The 13905-nt window shown below is 36.9% G+C and overlaps 2 protein-coding genes across 4 annotated transcripts; both read left to right on the plus strand.

Annotated features, from left to right (window-relative positions):
• The first annotated feature begins 1052 nt into the window (after positions 1 to 1052).
• On the plus strand, positions 1053 to 6830 carry LOC141596080 (E3 ubiquitin-protein ligase AIRP2-like). Of its 3 annotated transcripts, none has more exons than XR_012522384.1 (5): positions 1053 to 1509; positions 2839 to 2989; positions 3153 to 3219; positions 3313 to 3675; positions 3993 to 6830. XR_012522384.1 is itself a non-coding variant. In XM_074416103.1 (5 exons), the coding sequence occupies exons 1-5, from the start codon at positions 1430 to 1432 to the stop codon at positions 6521 to 6523; spliced, it is 738 nt and encodes a 245-aa protein (XP_074272204.1). In that variant the 5' UTR covers positions 1053 to 1429; the 3' UTR covers positions 6524 to 6830. The 3 variants fall into 3 exon arrangements, 2 of the variants coding, with proteins under 2 accessions (XP_074272204.1, XP_074272205.1); XM_074416103.1 differs by having other exon boundaries at positions 3313 to 3541; positions 6313 to 6830; XM_074416104.1 differs by lacking the exon at positions 1053 to 1509 and adding an exon at positions 2625 to 2653 and having other exon boundaries at positions 3313 to 3541; positions 6313 to 6830.
• Positions 6831 to 10043: 3213 nt separating this feature from the next.
• LOC141596083 (sphingolipid delta(4)-desaturase DES1-like) lies at positions 10044 to 13765 on the plus strand. The gene is made up of 2 exons (XM_074416107.1): positions 10044 to 10559; positions 12752 to 13765. Exons 1-2 carry the CDS (start codon positions 10392 to 10394, stop codon positions 13568 to 13570), a joined length of 987 nt encoding a protein of 328 aa, XP_074272208.1. The 5' UTR covers positions 10044 to 10391; the 3' UTR covers positions 13571 to 13765.
• The last annotated feature ends 140 nt before the right edge of the window (positions 13766 to 13905 follow it).

The following is a 13905-nucleotide window of genomic DNA, read 5'->3' on the forward strand; positions in this document are numbered from 1 at the left end:
GTAAGTACTTTATTTAGCAATAAATAAAGGGCAATGATAAATACAGCCCTTAGTTTTGTATTTAAGCATTAAATATCTTTCAAATTTGATATTAATTTAAAAATTAAGAACTAAATTGTACATTAATCAATGCAATTAATGCATATATTAAGAATTTTTCAATTTTTAGTTTATTATATATAGATTTCGAGACTGTATTTATCATTTCCCAAGACTGTATTTATCACTTCACATAAATTAAATATCCAACCTATCACATCTTATCTTATCCTAATGCGAATACATAGTCATTAAAGAAATTCTAAGTGGTTAATCCACAACAATCACACTTTGTAATACACACATCACACATTCTCATTGATGACGATCGATATCCGTCATAAATTTGTAACATGTTAAATAAAACTCACATGGGAGGATAAAAACTAGTTATTTGAGATTCCCTATGCATTTTACTTTTTGTCTCATCTACCCACGCGTGTGATACTTAACCCGTCACCACCTTATGACGGATATATCCATCACAAATAAGAGATATTATACCAGATCAAATTATCCTCTATATTTTATCATTCTTCTAAGCTCTACATTTATTAATCTTTGGTCTTCTTTAAAATAATCATACCGTCTTTTAAATATAAAATCATCAAATATCATCCATAATTTCATATACTTAATTTTTTGTATGGTCTAAAGAGAGACACAAGATCGATTTTTTTACGTTGACGAGATTTTAACCTAAATCATGACTAACACATATCTTATGAATTTACCAACTAAGCGAGTTAAAACCTACATCGATTTATAGATAAGACAAAACTTTGTAATTGCTAGTCATTATGTTTTATATTCAATTTATCTATTCAATCCGTTTCTTATTTAAGATGATATATCCGTGTTAAATACCAATTTTTGTTAATCTTTATCTTTTAATGGATTAAACCTTACAAAAACACAAACAACATTTATTACAAAATTCCACGTGGCACTCCACAAAACCTTCCACCTTCTCTTTCTTCTTTCACTCATAAAAAAACCAAAAAAAAAAAAACAAATAATACAAAAAGTAATTCATAAAAAAATTCACAAAAAATGCAAAACCCACCATTTTTATCTTAAGTGAAGAAAAACCCTCTTCAAACTCTAGAGATAGAGAGAGACTGTGAGTGGTGGGTACAATTTTATCTTTATTTGAGCCTTTTTTTGGGGATTTTAATCATTTTATGCAATTAATTGTGTAAAAAAATTGATCTTTTCTGGGTTTTTTGGGTGATAAATGATCAAAGTTTTGATCTTTTTGTACCAAAAATTCAGTTAATTGTTGATTAATGGTGTTTGATTGATTACTCTTGTTGGGTAATTTTAATTTTTATCTGGGTAAATTTTATAAAATTAATAAAGGTGATAAAAGAAGCTTTGAATTTAAGAAATGTATGTTGCTTCCTCGGGAAAGTCTTTCAAGGATTCTCTTAAAGTTCTTGAAGCTGATATTCAACATGCTAATACTCTGTAAGTTCAGTTTTCCCTTTTTGACCCGTTTTAAGTTTAAGACGAATATGTCAGTCCGTCTTAGTTTATGTAAAAATCTTCAGAATTTATGTTTTTTTATGCTATTTTGTGATAAGTTGGAGTTTATAATTTGTGGGTTTTTGTTGTGGTGGCTAATTTGTGTGAAAAGTTTGTAGCTTTGAACTTTAGGGTTTTCATTTTTGTGTTGACTTGTAAGAATTATGATGAATTTGAGTGATTTTTTTAGGGTAATTTGTATCATATGGTTTGCATTTCTGGGTTTGAATAGTTGTTTTGTGATTGTTGTTTGGGAATTTCTGAGCTTGGATGGTGTTATTGGTCTGTAAGAGGATAATCTGTTTATGAGCTCATACTGCTCACCATTGACATAGAAATTGGTAGTGGAGTCGAGAATTCGTTACTTTTTGGTTCTGGATTATGGTGGAATAAAGCAAAATGGCTCACTAAAATTGGCTGCAATTTTTAGTTCTCGATGTTGTTTTCATCTTTGGTCATTCAGAAACAATCTCTTTGTGTTGCTGACACAAGGGCAGTTGCGTACATCCGACCCTTTACCCTGCACTTTAGCATTGGGGAAATGTTGTTGTACTAACATAGAAATTGTGGCAAAAGAGACGAGTGAGTGGTGTGTCTAGAGGTGGACAAGTGTTGATATAATGGAAGTTGAGTTGGGTATTGATGGAGTGTCATAGTTGAGTTGGGTTTTTCATTGAGTCCCCACATAAGACAATTGTTGGATTGCGGGCGGGGTTGGTGAGTTTGATGTTTAGGAAGATGTAATCTTGAAGTTTATTTATTATGGTTTTAGATTTTAAGCTAGTTGTTTGAGTTTAATGATGGGGTATCTAGTTTTGTTTGATGTTGATTGAGTTGTGTTGAGTTATGAGGTGTCCACTTTTGGGTGTTGAATACCTAGTGAAATAATGATGGTGTTCAATTTCAGGTAATAGTTACATTCCACTGAATTGGTGTCATTATTTTGATCATTGCGCGAAAGTGGAGGGTATCTGTGCCAAATTTTGTATGATATCTAGTCCTTTTCTAGGATTATATATGCTGTACTTTTGATATGTTTGGTGTCATAGTAGGTTGTTTGCGAGTCGCATAGTGACAATATAATGTGGTAGTTATGATTGTTTCATGTTCAACTTCACGGATTTTGTCCATCTAAGGATTGTGTTTGATTTTAAGCCATTTTTGTTCATGTGGGCCTGTTTTGATCTTTGGAGGGGATGTTAGAGGGTTTCTTGAATTTCATGCTTTGTAAAAATGGATTATTTCGAATTTACGTTTTAATTTGGCTTGCAGGGCATCTGAGTTACCTAGAGAATATGATGGGGCTTGCCTTCAAATGAGAATGTCCTATGCTCCTGCTGCCCACTTTTTGCTTTTCTTGGTGCAGTGGACCGATTGTCACCTGGCAGGAGCGTTGGGCTTGTTGAGAATTCTTATCTATAAGGCAAGTTTCTATAATTTTGTCTTAATGGTTACGGAGTACTTTTTTGAGCGAATAGATCATTTCATTAATAAAAAGTCATACGATATCTACAAAGTACTTGGTATCTAGCAATATTGACTTTTAATGATCGTGGTCAATAAAAATCTGCTTTCTTCATTTCCAGGTTTATGTTGATGGCACCACTACCATGTCAACACATGAAAGGAAAGCAAGTATTCGAGAGTTTTATGGTAGGCAGTACTCTTGTCTAACACAATTTTTATTGCGTGGTTGGGTTATCCCTTTTATTTTCATATATTAACGTATTTTCTTTTCTTTGGCAGCGGTAATTTATCCTTCTTTGTTGCAACTTGAAAATGGTGTTACTGATACAGAAGATAAAAAACAGAAATCTGTGTGCATGGAGAGATACCGCAAAAGAGATGAACTCAGACACTTCTCTGATGTTGATAGCGAAAGGGAGGAAGAGTGTGGTATTTGCATGGAGAGTTATAGTAAAATTGTGCTGCCAAATTGTAACCATGCCTTGTGCCTGAAATGCTATCGAGAATGGTAATTTCTGCACCCTTTTGGTCTCTTAAAACTCGGTAGGCCTGATGCATTTTTGTTTACCTGCCATTTGGAGATATTTGCTATTGGCAATGTTTCTTCCTTCAGTGACCTGTTTATATGTGGATATCTAATTAGTACTCCCTCCCAGTCGTCATAATGTTCCCCTTTGATAATGGCACGATACTTAAGGAAAAGTATTAAAATAGAAGTAAAAGAGTTGTGTGGGGTTAGTGATAAGAGAGAGGGATGAATTATTAGTAGTTAAATAAAGAATTGTGGGCCAAAAGATAAAGGAAAGTAATAAAATAGGAGTAAAAGAGTTGTGTGGGGTTTGGTGATAGGAGAGAGGGATGAATAAAATAAGAGTAAAAGTTTCTAAAAATAGAAAGGGGAACATTACTTGAATAATCCGTTTTGGGAAAGAGGGAACATTATAGTGACTGAGAGGGAGTATGTCACAAACTTCAGAAAAGTTTTTTTTTTTTTTTTTCCTCTTTTTCTTTTTTACCAATTTTGCGGAATCCTGGTTAGTCTAAAGCTCACTTGGCGTTTTAGTTAAGGTAAACAACTTGACCATGTATTGAATTTTGAGATACTTGGTCCTAATTTGATGATTTTTTTATTTCTTGATTTTTCTCCTTACAACAACATTACCTCATTGCTTCAAAGGCCCTCTTGGATTGCGGGGTAAGGGCGTAAGGTCATGAGGCAGCCTCATGTAAACAGTTTCACTCTCGTGGTAGGCTGATATTAGTCGACCCATAAGGAAACGCGTCTTGAATGGCATGGTATGACCATCACTTCAAAATATGAGAAGAATCAACACTCAACGGTTTAGTGGGACGTTTTGTTTCCCTTCCTACTTGAAAGATGTTAGTTCTATGCTCGAATTGTGTCTCTTCATCTGATTGAAAATTAAGATTCATGCGATTGGGCTCTTGCTTTTATATTTCCGTTGTGGATTTGCATTTTCACCCTCTATAATTCTTAAATTTCAGCTTCCATTTCTGTTGATCAGTGGACATATGTATAGTGGTCAGTGGAAAAAAGTTGCTTACGTAACTGTGGCCATTCATTATGATTTTATACTCACTCTGCCTCATACTAGTTCGAGTAAATGAGATGATCTTGCATTGCAATATGATTGTAGCTTGTGGTAGGTGAGTAATTATTTATCTCAGAGCAACCTGTCTGGATGAGATTTTATGTGTAGTACCTCTGAGCCTCTGACCAGTCATAATTGTCGCTGAGCTGGTGAGGTCTTCTTGAGGTTTGTCCGTTTTTTCTTCGGAGAGGAATAAGTGAATAACTAACTTGGTGAAGTTACGATGTGGTATTTAAGAAGGAAGATTCGTATATTGCAACTTGGTTAAACTAGGATGGCGAATCTTGCAAGACTTCTCCATGCAAGAGTTCAAAGGGTTGTATGAATTGTCAACTAGTAAATTTGTTGGTCTTCATGGTCCGTGGAAGAGAGGGTTCAAAAATTGATGACCATGATTTATAGTCTGGAATTGTTGAAATTCGTGTGAGTTTCTATTACCCTTGATGGTTCCATTTTCAGCTATGCCTCTTACTATGTTGCTTCAATTACACAGAATAAGGCATGTGGTGGAGGACTGGAGGATATCTTTGTCATCCATCAAAAACCTGATTTGTGGATTAGTTGCTGAAGTTCAGCAGCTTACCTATTGCATTCTTTTTCGGTGTTAAGTCTTCTAGGCTTTCCCTGTTGTGGAATTTGCCGTTTGCCTTTTATGTTAACTAAGGACTGGTAACGAGTTTCGATGACGGTATGTTAATGGCTATTTATTAGTGCATGGTAGTGAGAGGTAGAATAAAGAGTATGAGGTCACCTGCTTGTGCTTGGTTCTGCTGGATTCTGGCCTCTGGTTTTCAAAATGATGATTTAAGAATTGCTCTGACATTCTACTTTCACTTCCTCACATTTCGGTTGATGGGCTTAAATGGAAATTTGTTGGGACTGAAGTAGGTGGTTATGGATCTTCATGATTGGTTTGCTCTCAACCCGTTCTTTTAAATATCAGCCCGACTCCATTTGCCAGAGTTGTAAAGATTTTGAAGGTTTCCGTGACAAGATTTTGAGGCGATATTGCTAGCATTTATCTAGATTAGGCTGCGACAACTGATACCATGACCGTGACCGAAATCTGAGATTTAACACTATGCTTAAAGGTGGTTGGTTGTCGATGAGTATCACACTATAACATGGGGGATTAAGGAAGAAGGCTTAGTCCATGATTATCATGTTGAGTTTTATGTTTTTAGGTGAAAAGTAAATAAAGACTTGGCAACCGCGGAATTTGGAATTTGAAGATGGGCTTTAGAGTTTGATCAAATGACATTCAATGATTAGCTCTAGGGTTTATGGATAATGTTTTGTGAAATAACTCTTAGCCATCAAAGCACACTTGATAGTGTAGGTTCGGCTAAAAGTTCTTTTGCCAGGCTTGACCTTGTGTTCCTACCACGCTTTCGCCTTGTTATGAACTAATTCTCTTTTTTTTTTTATCACAGTTTTAGCATTTTGACATAGTATTGGATTATTGGCCGGGACTAGCCCATGATGACCGAGTCAATGATTCAAGTATACCTTAGATTTAATACATTGATTCAAGGATAAAAATTCTCGTTCATCTATAAGACGGTGCAGAATGCTTACATTTTGCTAATTTGTTATGTTACTTTGATGTCTAATTCCAGTTTACCTACAAGCCATAAACGAGGCCTGATTTTGTTGCTTTTTTCAGGCGGTCTAGATCGCAGTCATGCCCGTTCTGCCGAGATAGCCTCAAGAGGGTGAATTCCAGTGATCTCTGGGTGTTCACCGACAGCAGAGACGTGGTTGACATGGCGACTTTGACTAAGGAGAATCTGAGGAGGCTGTTTATGTACATAGAGAAACTGCCCTTGATTATTCCGGAATCTTTATTCGATGCCTATGATTCACACCTGAAATGAGACGATCTTCAAAACCCACAGTAGTCTTCAGTCACCTGACTGTAACCTGTCCCTTGCTACTCAGCTTTGCAGGAGGACCTTATCTGGTTAGTCTAGTTATCTATCTATATATATACATATATATGCAATCGCCTCTATCTTTTGGTTCTCTTGATGTCGGAAAAACCCTACCTCGTTTATGGAGGGTAGGAAACGTGTATCTAGAAAATGGTGGATATGGGTTTCGGAAATTTGTAAGTAGGAAATTATGTACATTCTTGTATAGCTTTGTCTTTCAGAAGAAAAAAAGGGGTCTATGATTTAAAAAGAATCCAAATTTGCTTCGCTGTGTCGTTAAGATGTTATACTTCTCGTCCTAATTGCTAATTGTTATAGGTTCTTGTTTTGTTTGATGATTCATGTCAGCCGACCCCAAATCATTTTGGGATTAAGGCTCTGATGTTGTTGTTAGAGATGTATTTTATGATGTAATTTTCATTATGGGAATTCCCTCGAGTTTTCTCGAGAACACAGGGTCAAGGTTGCGTTCATTGAACCCTTCGTACTGTTTCTCATATACGGAGTACCATCTAGGTGTCGGGGTTATTAACATTGATCTGTTTTGGAAAACCACAGTAGTGGCATAGTGGGGGTGTAAAAACATGTGAACTTTCGTCCGTTGTCTTCGTGAAAAGCCCGTTTAAAAGGGTGGAAAAACATGTGAACTCATGTATGTTGTCCTAGTTTGTGAACTTCATGTGAGGCTTAGGTTCAAATCCTTGTCAGAATAAATTGACATGAGATTTTGCCATACTGAAAAGTCGAGGACGAAGCATGTTGTCAACTCGGTAATAAAAGGTGGTCGACCTGGTGTAAGCGGTTTACAGACTCTCACATATGCTCGAAAGTTTACTCAGTTTTTTATTTCCTGGGTAGAATTCCGGTTGATATATAGACTTGATACCGATGATTGTCTTTTGGGTACATGTCGTTTGCGGTATACATAAGGTGAAGGTTGCTTATCAAGCTGTTTTTTTTTTTTCTTTTTTTTTTTCTTTTTTTTTTTAAATTGGAAGTCAAGGACATTGAGGTTGCTTATCGAGCTGTTTTCGTAGTTGAAGTCGAGGTTGAGGTAATAACGTAATAAGTATTTTAGGTCATGATTAATGATAGAAGAATTACAAATCCGGCAAACGGGTTATTGTCTAAGCTTTGTTGATTTTGAGCATGGCTTTGGGTAAAATTTTCCATTGCTTACGCTTTCGACTCCAATTTGAATCACCATATTCAGTGATGGGCTATTGCTCCGGAATTATTTACCAAATTCAAGGCGGTTTGATTTCAAATCGACTACGACGACTCTACGATGGCCATACCAAGAATAAGAATCCCTCTGTGTTTATGCTTTATATTTTATATCTAATCTGGAATAAGAATCCGTCACAGTTTATACTTTATCTAATTTGTGATATTGATTCACTTGGTCTTTAACGGGCAATAGCCATACAAAGGAATAAGAATTTGAGGGATAGGATAGCTTGACACTTGCTACATTCGCTTTTGCTATTCTTTTTGTTCCGAAAAAAATAATAATTTCGCATAATAATTATTGATACATTTTGTGAGGTGTTGAAGAAAATATCGTACGCGGACGAGAGAATTCCAATCCGGGTAAACTACAAAAGAATTAAGGGGGCGTTTGGTTGGGGGGAATAAGGAAAGAGAAAGAGAATAAAAATGGTTGATTCTTTTTGTTGTTGTTTGTTTGACACAAAGAAAGGGTATCCCATACCCCCCTTACCCCCAAAACCATTCTCATCCTTACCCCCCCCCCCCCCCTCTCCCCCCCCCCCCGCCGGCAAGCCCCATAACCCCATAATCCCTTCTTCCTCCTACTCCCTATTTCCACCACTCCCACCAACACCCTCTCACACCGTCAACCACTGCCACCTACACCCTACACCCACCACACCGACACAACCACCACCAGGGACGCCGACACAACCACTACCAGCGACGCCGCCTGTCCACGCTACCCCATATCCTCAACCACTAAACACCACACCAATACCTTCAGTAACTCTCCCACCCCCACCAACCACCACCAACACCTTCCTCGGCCACACCACTGCAACCGCCCGACGCCGGCCACACCAGATCTGGTGTTTTAAGGGGTGGGGGAGGGGTTTTCGAAGGATTGTGGTGGATTTTTTAGAATGAATAAGGTGTTTGGGGTCGGGATTGTGGTGTTTGTTGAGGGCGTGAGGCGCGGTGATTAGGTTCGCCGTGGGGTACCGTGAGGAAGATCGTCGGCACCGCTACTTGTGGTGGTGTCGGTGTAGATAATGGTGGCAGGTGGTGGGTAATGGTGGTGGAGGTGGTGGATGTTGGCTTTTAATTCCCTTTTCCTCTAATTGTCAACCAAACACCCAAGTATAATATGGGTGATCCCATTCATTTCCCTCTCTTACCCTTTCTTGATTTCATTCTCTTACTCTTTCCCGTACCAAACGCCCAATAAAGGGGTATTCTCTCGTGTACCCCTGAACTTTTTCGTTTTCTATGGTGTACCCCTCGTTTTTCACAAAAAAACTTTGACCGACAATAATTCTCTGTTACGAGTTCAGAAATGGTAATTTTTTTTTCAAACCAATTATCTCGTCAAGGCCTTCAATTTGAAAAAATAAATCACCGCTTTTTGAACACGTAGCCGGTAGTTATGGTTGGTCAAACATTTTTTAACGAATAAACTTTGACCGACCATAATTCCCGACTACGAGTTGAAACGTCAGTGAATTTTTTTTAAACGGAAGACCTTTTAAAGGTGGTCAATTTGAAAAAAAAAAGATTATCGTATTCTGAACTTGTAGCCAAGAGTTATTGACGATCAAAGTTTTTTTGCATGAAAAGAGGGGTATATCATAGAAAATGAAAAGGTTGAGGGGTACACGAGAGAATATCCCAAAAAAAAAACTAAATTGGAAATTTCTACTAAAAGCTTTAATTTTTTATTGCTCAGCGGGTGATTTCCACAAATACTATCTTACAACTAATTTTATAGCATTGTACAACCGCGTCAAAGTTATTGAGCTCTCACACAAAGTTGTTGAGCTATTTTACGAAGTTATCGAGCTTAATAATTATTCTGTTAAGCTCAACAACTTTGTACCATAGCTCGATAGTTTTGTTGATAGAGCTCGACAACTTTGTAACAAAGCTCCACAACACTGAATAAGTTGTATATACAACCAGTTATATAATACATTAACTGCGATTTTCCCTAATCCTTGTCCGGCTCCGCCACTGATCTAATTCATAGGGTTTGTAATTTTGAATCTGAAGATTTTGGATGAAAAAATTCGAGTATGAGCCTGTTAATGGTAAAAACTAAAACGTACCCAAATGTAGAAATTCTCGAATTTGATTTTAATTCATCGGATCCAAATTTTAACTTATCCTACCCAAAGCAGGACTCTTGTAACGTGTTCAAAATCGATCTAAATTTAATTTCCATTTATTTAATTTAAGATGATCCGACCCAATCCGATCCCGTCTCGAAAAATGTAATGCCAGCAAAGACCCCTCGTATCTTTGGCGCAGAATATACCCAAATTTCAAAAGACAACAAACACAACAACACGACATACAACTTTCATTATCAATCAAACTCAAGCACATGATCGTGCAATCAATAAAATCATCCTATAAATAACTTCACTCCACAAATCTCTCCACCATTAATAAATTTACACATTAAAGTTCAAATCTTTCATAATAACCATTAATTTCTACTACTAATACCATCTCAAATCCCACAATTTTGAATAAAAATAAAAGAAGAGCAAAAAAAATTAAAAAAATTCAAAAAAAGAGAGGAATTTGGGTTGTGATGGGTGCAGAAGGAGGGATTGAGAGAGATAATGAAGGTGTAACAATGGCGAATGATTTCTTTTGGTCTTATACTGATGAACCTCATGCTTCTCGTAGAAGACAGATTCTCTCTCAATACCCTCAGATTAAAGCACTTTTTGGTCCTGATCCTTGGGCTTTTGCTAAGGTTGTTAGTAATTTTGATTTTTATTGGTTTTTTATTGGTTTTTGGATCTTTAGGAATGATGGGTATTTGATGATTTGTTAGTTTGTGTGATTTTATTGATTGGTTTTGTTAAGGCAATTGCTTTTGATTGATTTTTGGATTTTGAGAAATGATGGGTATTTGTTGCTTTGTCAATGTGTGTGGATTTGTTGATTCAGTTAGTCTCGCTTAAGACGGAGATATCCGTTTTATAATTTGTCAATGTGTGTGGATTTGTTGATTCAGTTAGGGTGTGTTTGGATAGCGAAAGTCGAGGGAAAGGGAGAGGAGGGAGAAGGAGGGAAGAGAAAGGGAGGTAAGGAATGGGGAGGGCAAATGGGGAGTGAGTGTTTGGATATAATTTCCTTCCAAATCTTGCCTCTTATGGAGAGATTTTGATTTTCCTTGGAGGAAGGAAAATGGATCCCTCCAAATCTCTCCCCCTCCATTTCCCTCCACCCATATTTGCTATCCAAACAAGGGATTTTAAATCCCCTACTCTCCCTCCTTTCCTTTTCCCTCCAAATCACTCAATCCAATTCATAACTATAACACGAATAGCTCCGTCTTAAATAATCATTGATAATTGTTGGATTAAAGATTGTGTAATTTTGATAATTTTTCAATGTGTGTGAATCTATTGATGGGAATTGTTGATTTTTGCCAAGGTAAATACTTTGTGATTGATTTTTGGAGCATTGGGAATGATGGGTATTTGACAATTTGTCAATGTGTATGGATGGGTTTTGGGTTGGTTTTGTTGATTTGCAAAGCTAGCAACTTTTTGAGTTTTTGATTGATTTTTTGGATCTTGAGGAATGATGTGTATTTGATAATTTGTCAATGAGTGTGAAGTTAATTGGCCTTTTGATTTAAATTCCTGTCACAAGAAATAAAGAAGGTTTGCTGATTATTGTTGGATTGATGGTTTTTTAACACTCTCTCCGTCCAAATCATTTGTTTACCTTTGATTTAAATTCCTGTCACAAGAAATAAAGAAGGTAAACAAATGAATCGAACAGAGTGAGTATCATTCTATTGATAGGTGATGCTTGATTTGCCAATGTGAATATATTTAGGAGTTTTGGGGATGGTTTTGTATTGATTAGCTGACGAGTTTGATTGTTATTGCTTTGTGTGAATTTATAAATCGGCATTGCTTAATTTGTCGGTGTAGGTGGATGTATTGATGGCCTTGGCATTTTCCTTCATTTTTCAATTGATCTTTAGATTTTTAAAAATGGGCAATGCTTAGTTCGTCAATGCGTGTGAATGTGTTGGTGGACATTGGGGTGGTGATGTTGCTTCTGTATTGATTTGTTGATGGGAGTTGTATTCATTTGTTGCTTTGTGTGAGATTATTTATAGACTAGGCAATGATTAGAAGTCGTTTTAGTATGAATCTATAGATTGATGGAACTTCGATAATTTATTTACATTGTGTTCTGCATTGGACAATTTAGTTATTTTTTTGATGTATTATCGATGGGAATTGACAAAGGTTGATTTTTGATTTGGTAATGGGCTTGAGCAAAATTTGATTCTTTGTTGTATGAATATGATCAGCCGACCCCAAATCATTTTGGGATTAAGGCTCTGATGTTGTTGTTGTTGTATGAATATGATGGTGAAAACTGACAACTTTTGTTCCTTTCTATGAATCTAATGATGTGCATTGATTAGTTTTAAATTACGAATGAATCTTATGATATGCGCGATTACTGAGTACATTGCTTAACATTGTCATTTTGTATGCTATAAATGAGATATTGAAACCCGATTGTATTTTTTGTGCTTTTGCACTCGTTTGTTGGGGGTTCTCGGCTCTATTTCACTTGGTGGTCTACTGTATTGTGGAAGTTGTTTTTGCATATTCTCTGTTATTTTTTAAATTAGAATTGCAGTCAATCATTGGAGTCCGAGGACACCAGAAAGCTAAATTTTTAATGTACTTTGCCCCAATGTTTATGATAATTTAATATGACTTCTGTGTAATTATATTGTTAAAATTTGATGGGGCACTGGAAACAAACATTTTTATCGTCCACCACAGATTTCAATCTACTGTCATTCCGTGATCAGTTGCTTTGTCTGAAGCTACTGTGTCTATGATCTCTTCTGTGTCTAAATCATTGGCCATGTCTTTACTAACACTACGATTTTGGGTCTTGCAGATTACAGTGGTTGTGTTACTTCAACTGGCTACGGCTACGCTACTCAAGGATGCAAGTTACATCAAAATCTTGATGGTTGCCTACTTTTTTGGGTCATTCCTAAACCACAACCTTTTCTTGGCGATACACGAGCTCAGTCACAACCTAGCCTTCTCGACTCCATCTTACAACCGTTGGCTTGGAATGTTCGCAAACCTTCCTATCGGTGTCCCAATGTCCGTCACTTTCCAAAAGTACCATCTCGAGCATCATCGATATCAAGGGGTTGACGGAATCGACATGGACATTCCAAGCAAACCAGAAGCCTATATGGTCAGAAATGCATTTACTAAATCCATATGGGTAATATTTCAACTCTTCTTGTACGCGCTCCGGCCTCTATTCCTCAAACCAAAACCTCCTTGTTTATGGGAATTCACTAACCTGACCGTGCAACTATCGCTTGATTTTGCCATGGTTTACTTCTACGGCTGGAAGTCTTTCGCGTACCTAATTGCTTCAACTTTTGTTGGTGGCGGGTTACATCCAATGGCCGGTCACTTCATCTCCGAGCACTACGTCTTTAACCCTACTCAAGAAACATACTCTTACTACGGTCCCTTGAATTATCTAACGTGGCACGTGGGGTACCACAACGAACACCACGATTTCCCTAGGATTCCGGGAACCAAGCTTCACATGGTCAAGGAGATTGCACCCGAGTATTACAACAGTCTAGAGTCGTACAAGTCTTGGAGCCAGGTTATTTATAATTATGTTATGGATAGTACAATCGGACCTTTCAGTCGGATGAAGAGAAAACCTAGGAAGTCAGAGTAGAGTTGTATTTTGCATACATTCATTCTGTTCTTATTTTTTTTCCCCTTTTTTTCCGGCTGAGAGTTTTCGACTCTTTTCCTAGATTTTGAGGCTTGTAACATCTGGTGGGATTGATGTGGTGTAGTTGTAGGAAATCAGAGAGATGGATATTAAACCTATTCATTCTTAATTTATTGAATCATTCTTTTTTAGCAAGTGTTCATTGTTGTACTGTTCGTGGCCACGACATGTCTGTTACTGTATATTCTGTTCTCGCTAGCATGCTGTCGACATATTGTGTGTGTCGCGGTTTAGGGCAGTTAGACGAGTATGTGGTAGGAATTTGAGAATCTCAA

This window comes from Silene latifolia, chromosome 8, assembly GCF_048544455.1.
Source record: "Silene latifolia isolate original U9 population chromosome 8, ASM4854445v1, whole genome shotgun sequence".
NCBI classification, from domain to species: domain Eukaryota; kingdom Viridiplantae; phylum Streptophyta; class Magnoliopsida; order Caryophyllales; family Caryophyllaceae; genus Silene; species Silene latifolia.

What these genes read in the sequence shown, in the direction of transcription:
- LOC141596080 (XM_074416103.1), top strand. Translation starts at nt 1,430, where the DNA reads ATGTATGTTGCTTCCTCGGGAAAGTCTTTCAAGGATTCTCTTAAAGTT. An exon ending in ATTCAACATGCTAATACTCT is followed by an intron (nt 1,510 to 2,838) that starts GTAAGTTCAGTT and finishes TTTGGCTTGCAG; the next exon opens with GGCATCTGAGTTACCTAGAG. An exon ending in TGAGAATTCTTATCTATAAG is followed by an intron (nt 2,990 to 3,152) that starts GCAAGTTTCTAT and finishes CTTCATTTCCAG; the next exon opens with GTTTATGTTGATGGCACCAC.
- LOC141596083 (XM_074416107.1), top strand. Translation starts at nt 10,392, where the DNA reads ATGGGTGCAGAAGGAGGGATTGAGAGAGATAATGAAGGTGTAACAATG. An exon ending in ATCCTTGGGCTTTTGCTAAG is followed by an intron (nt 10,560 to 12,751) that starts GTTGTTAGTAAT and finishes TGGGTCTTGCAG; the next exon opens with ATTACAGTGGTTGTGTTACT.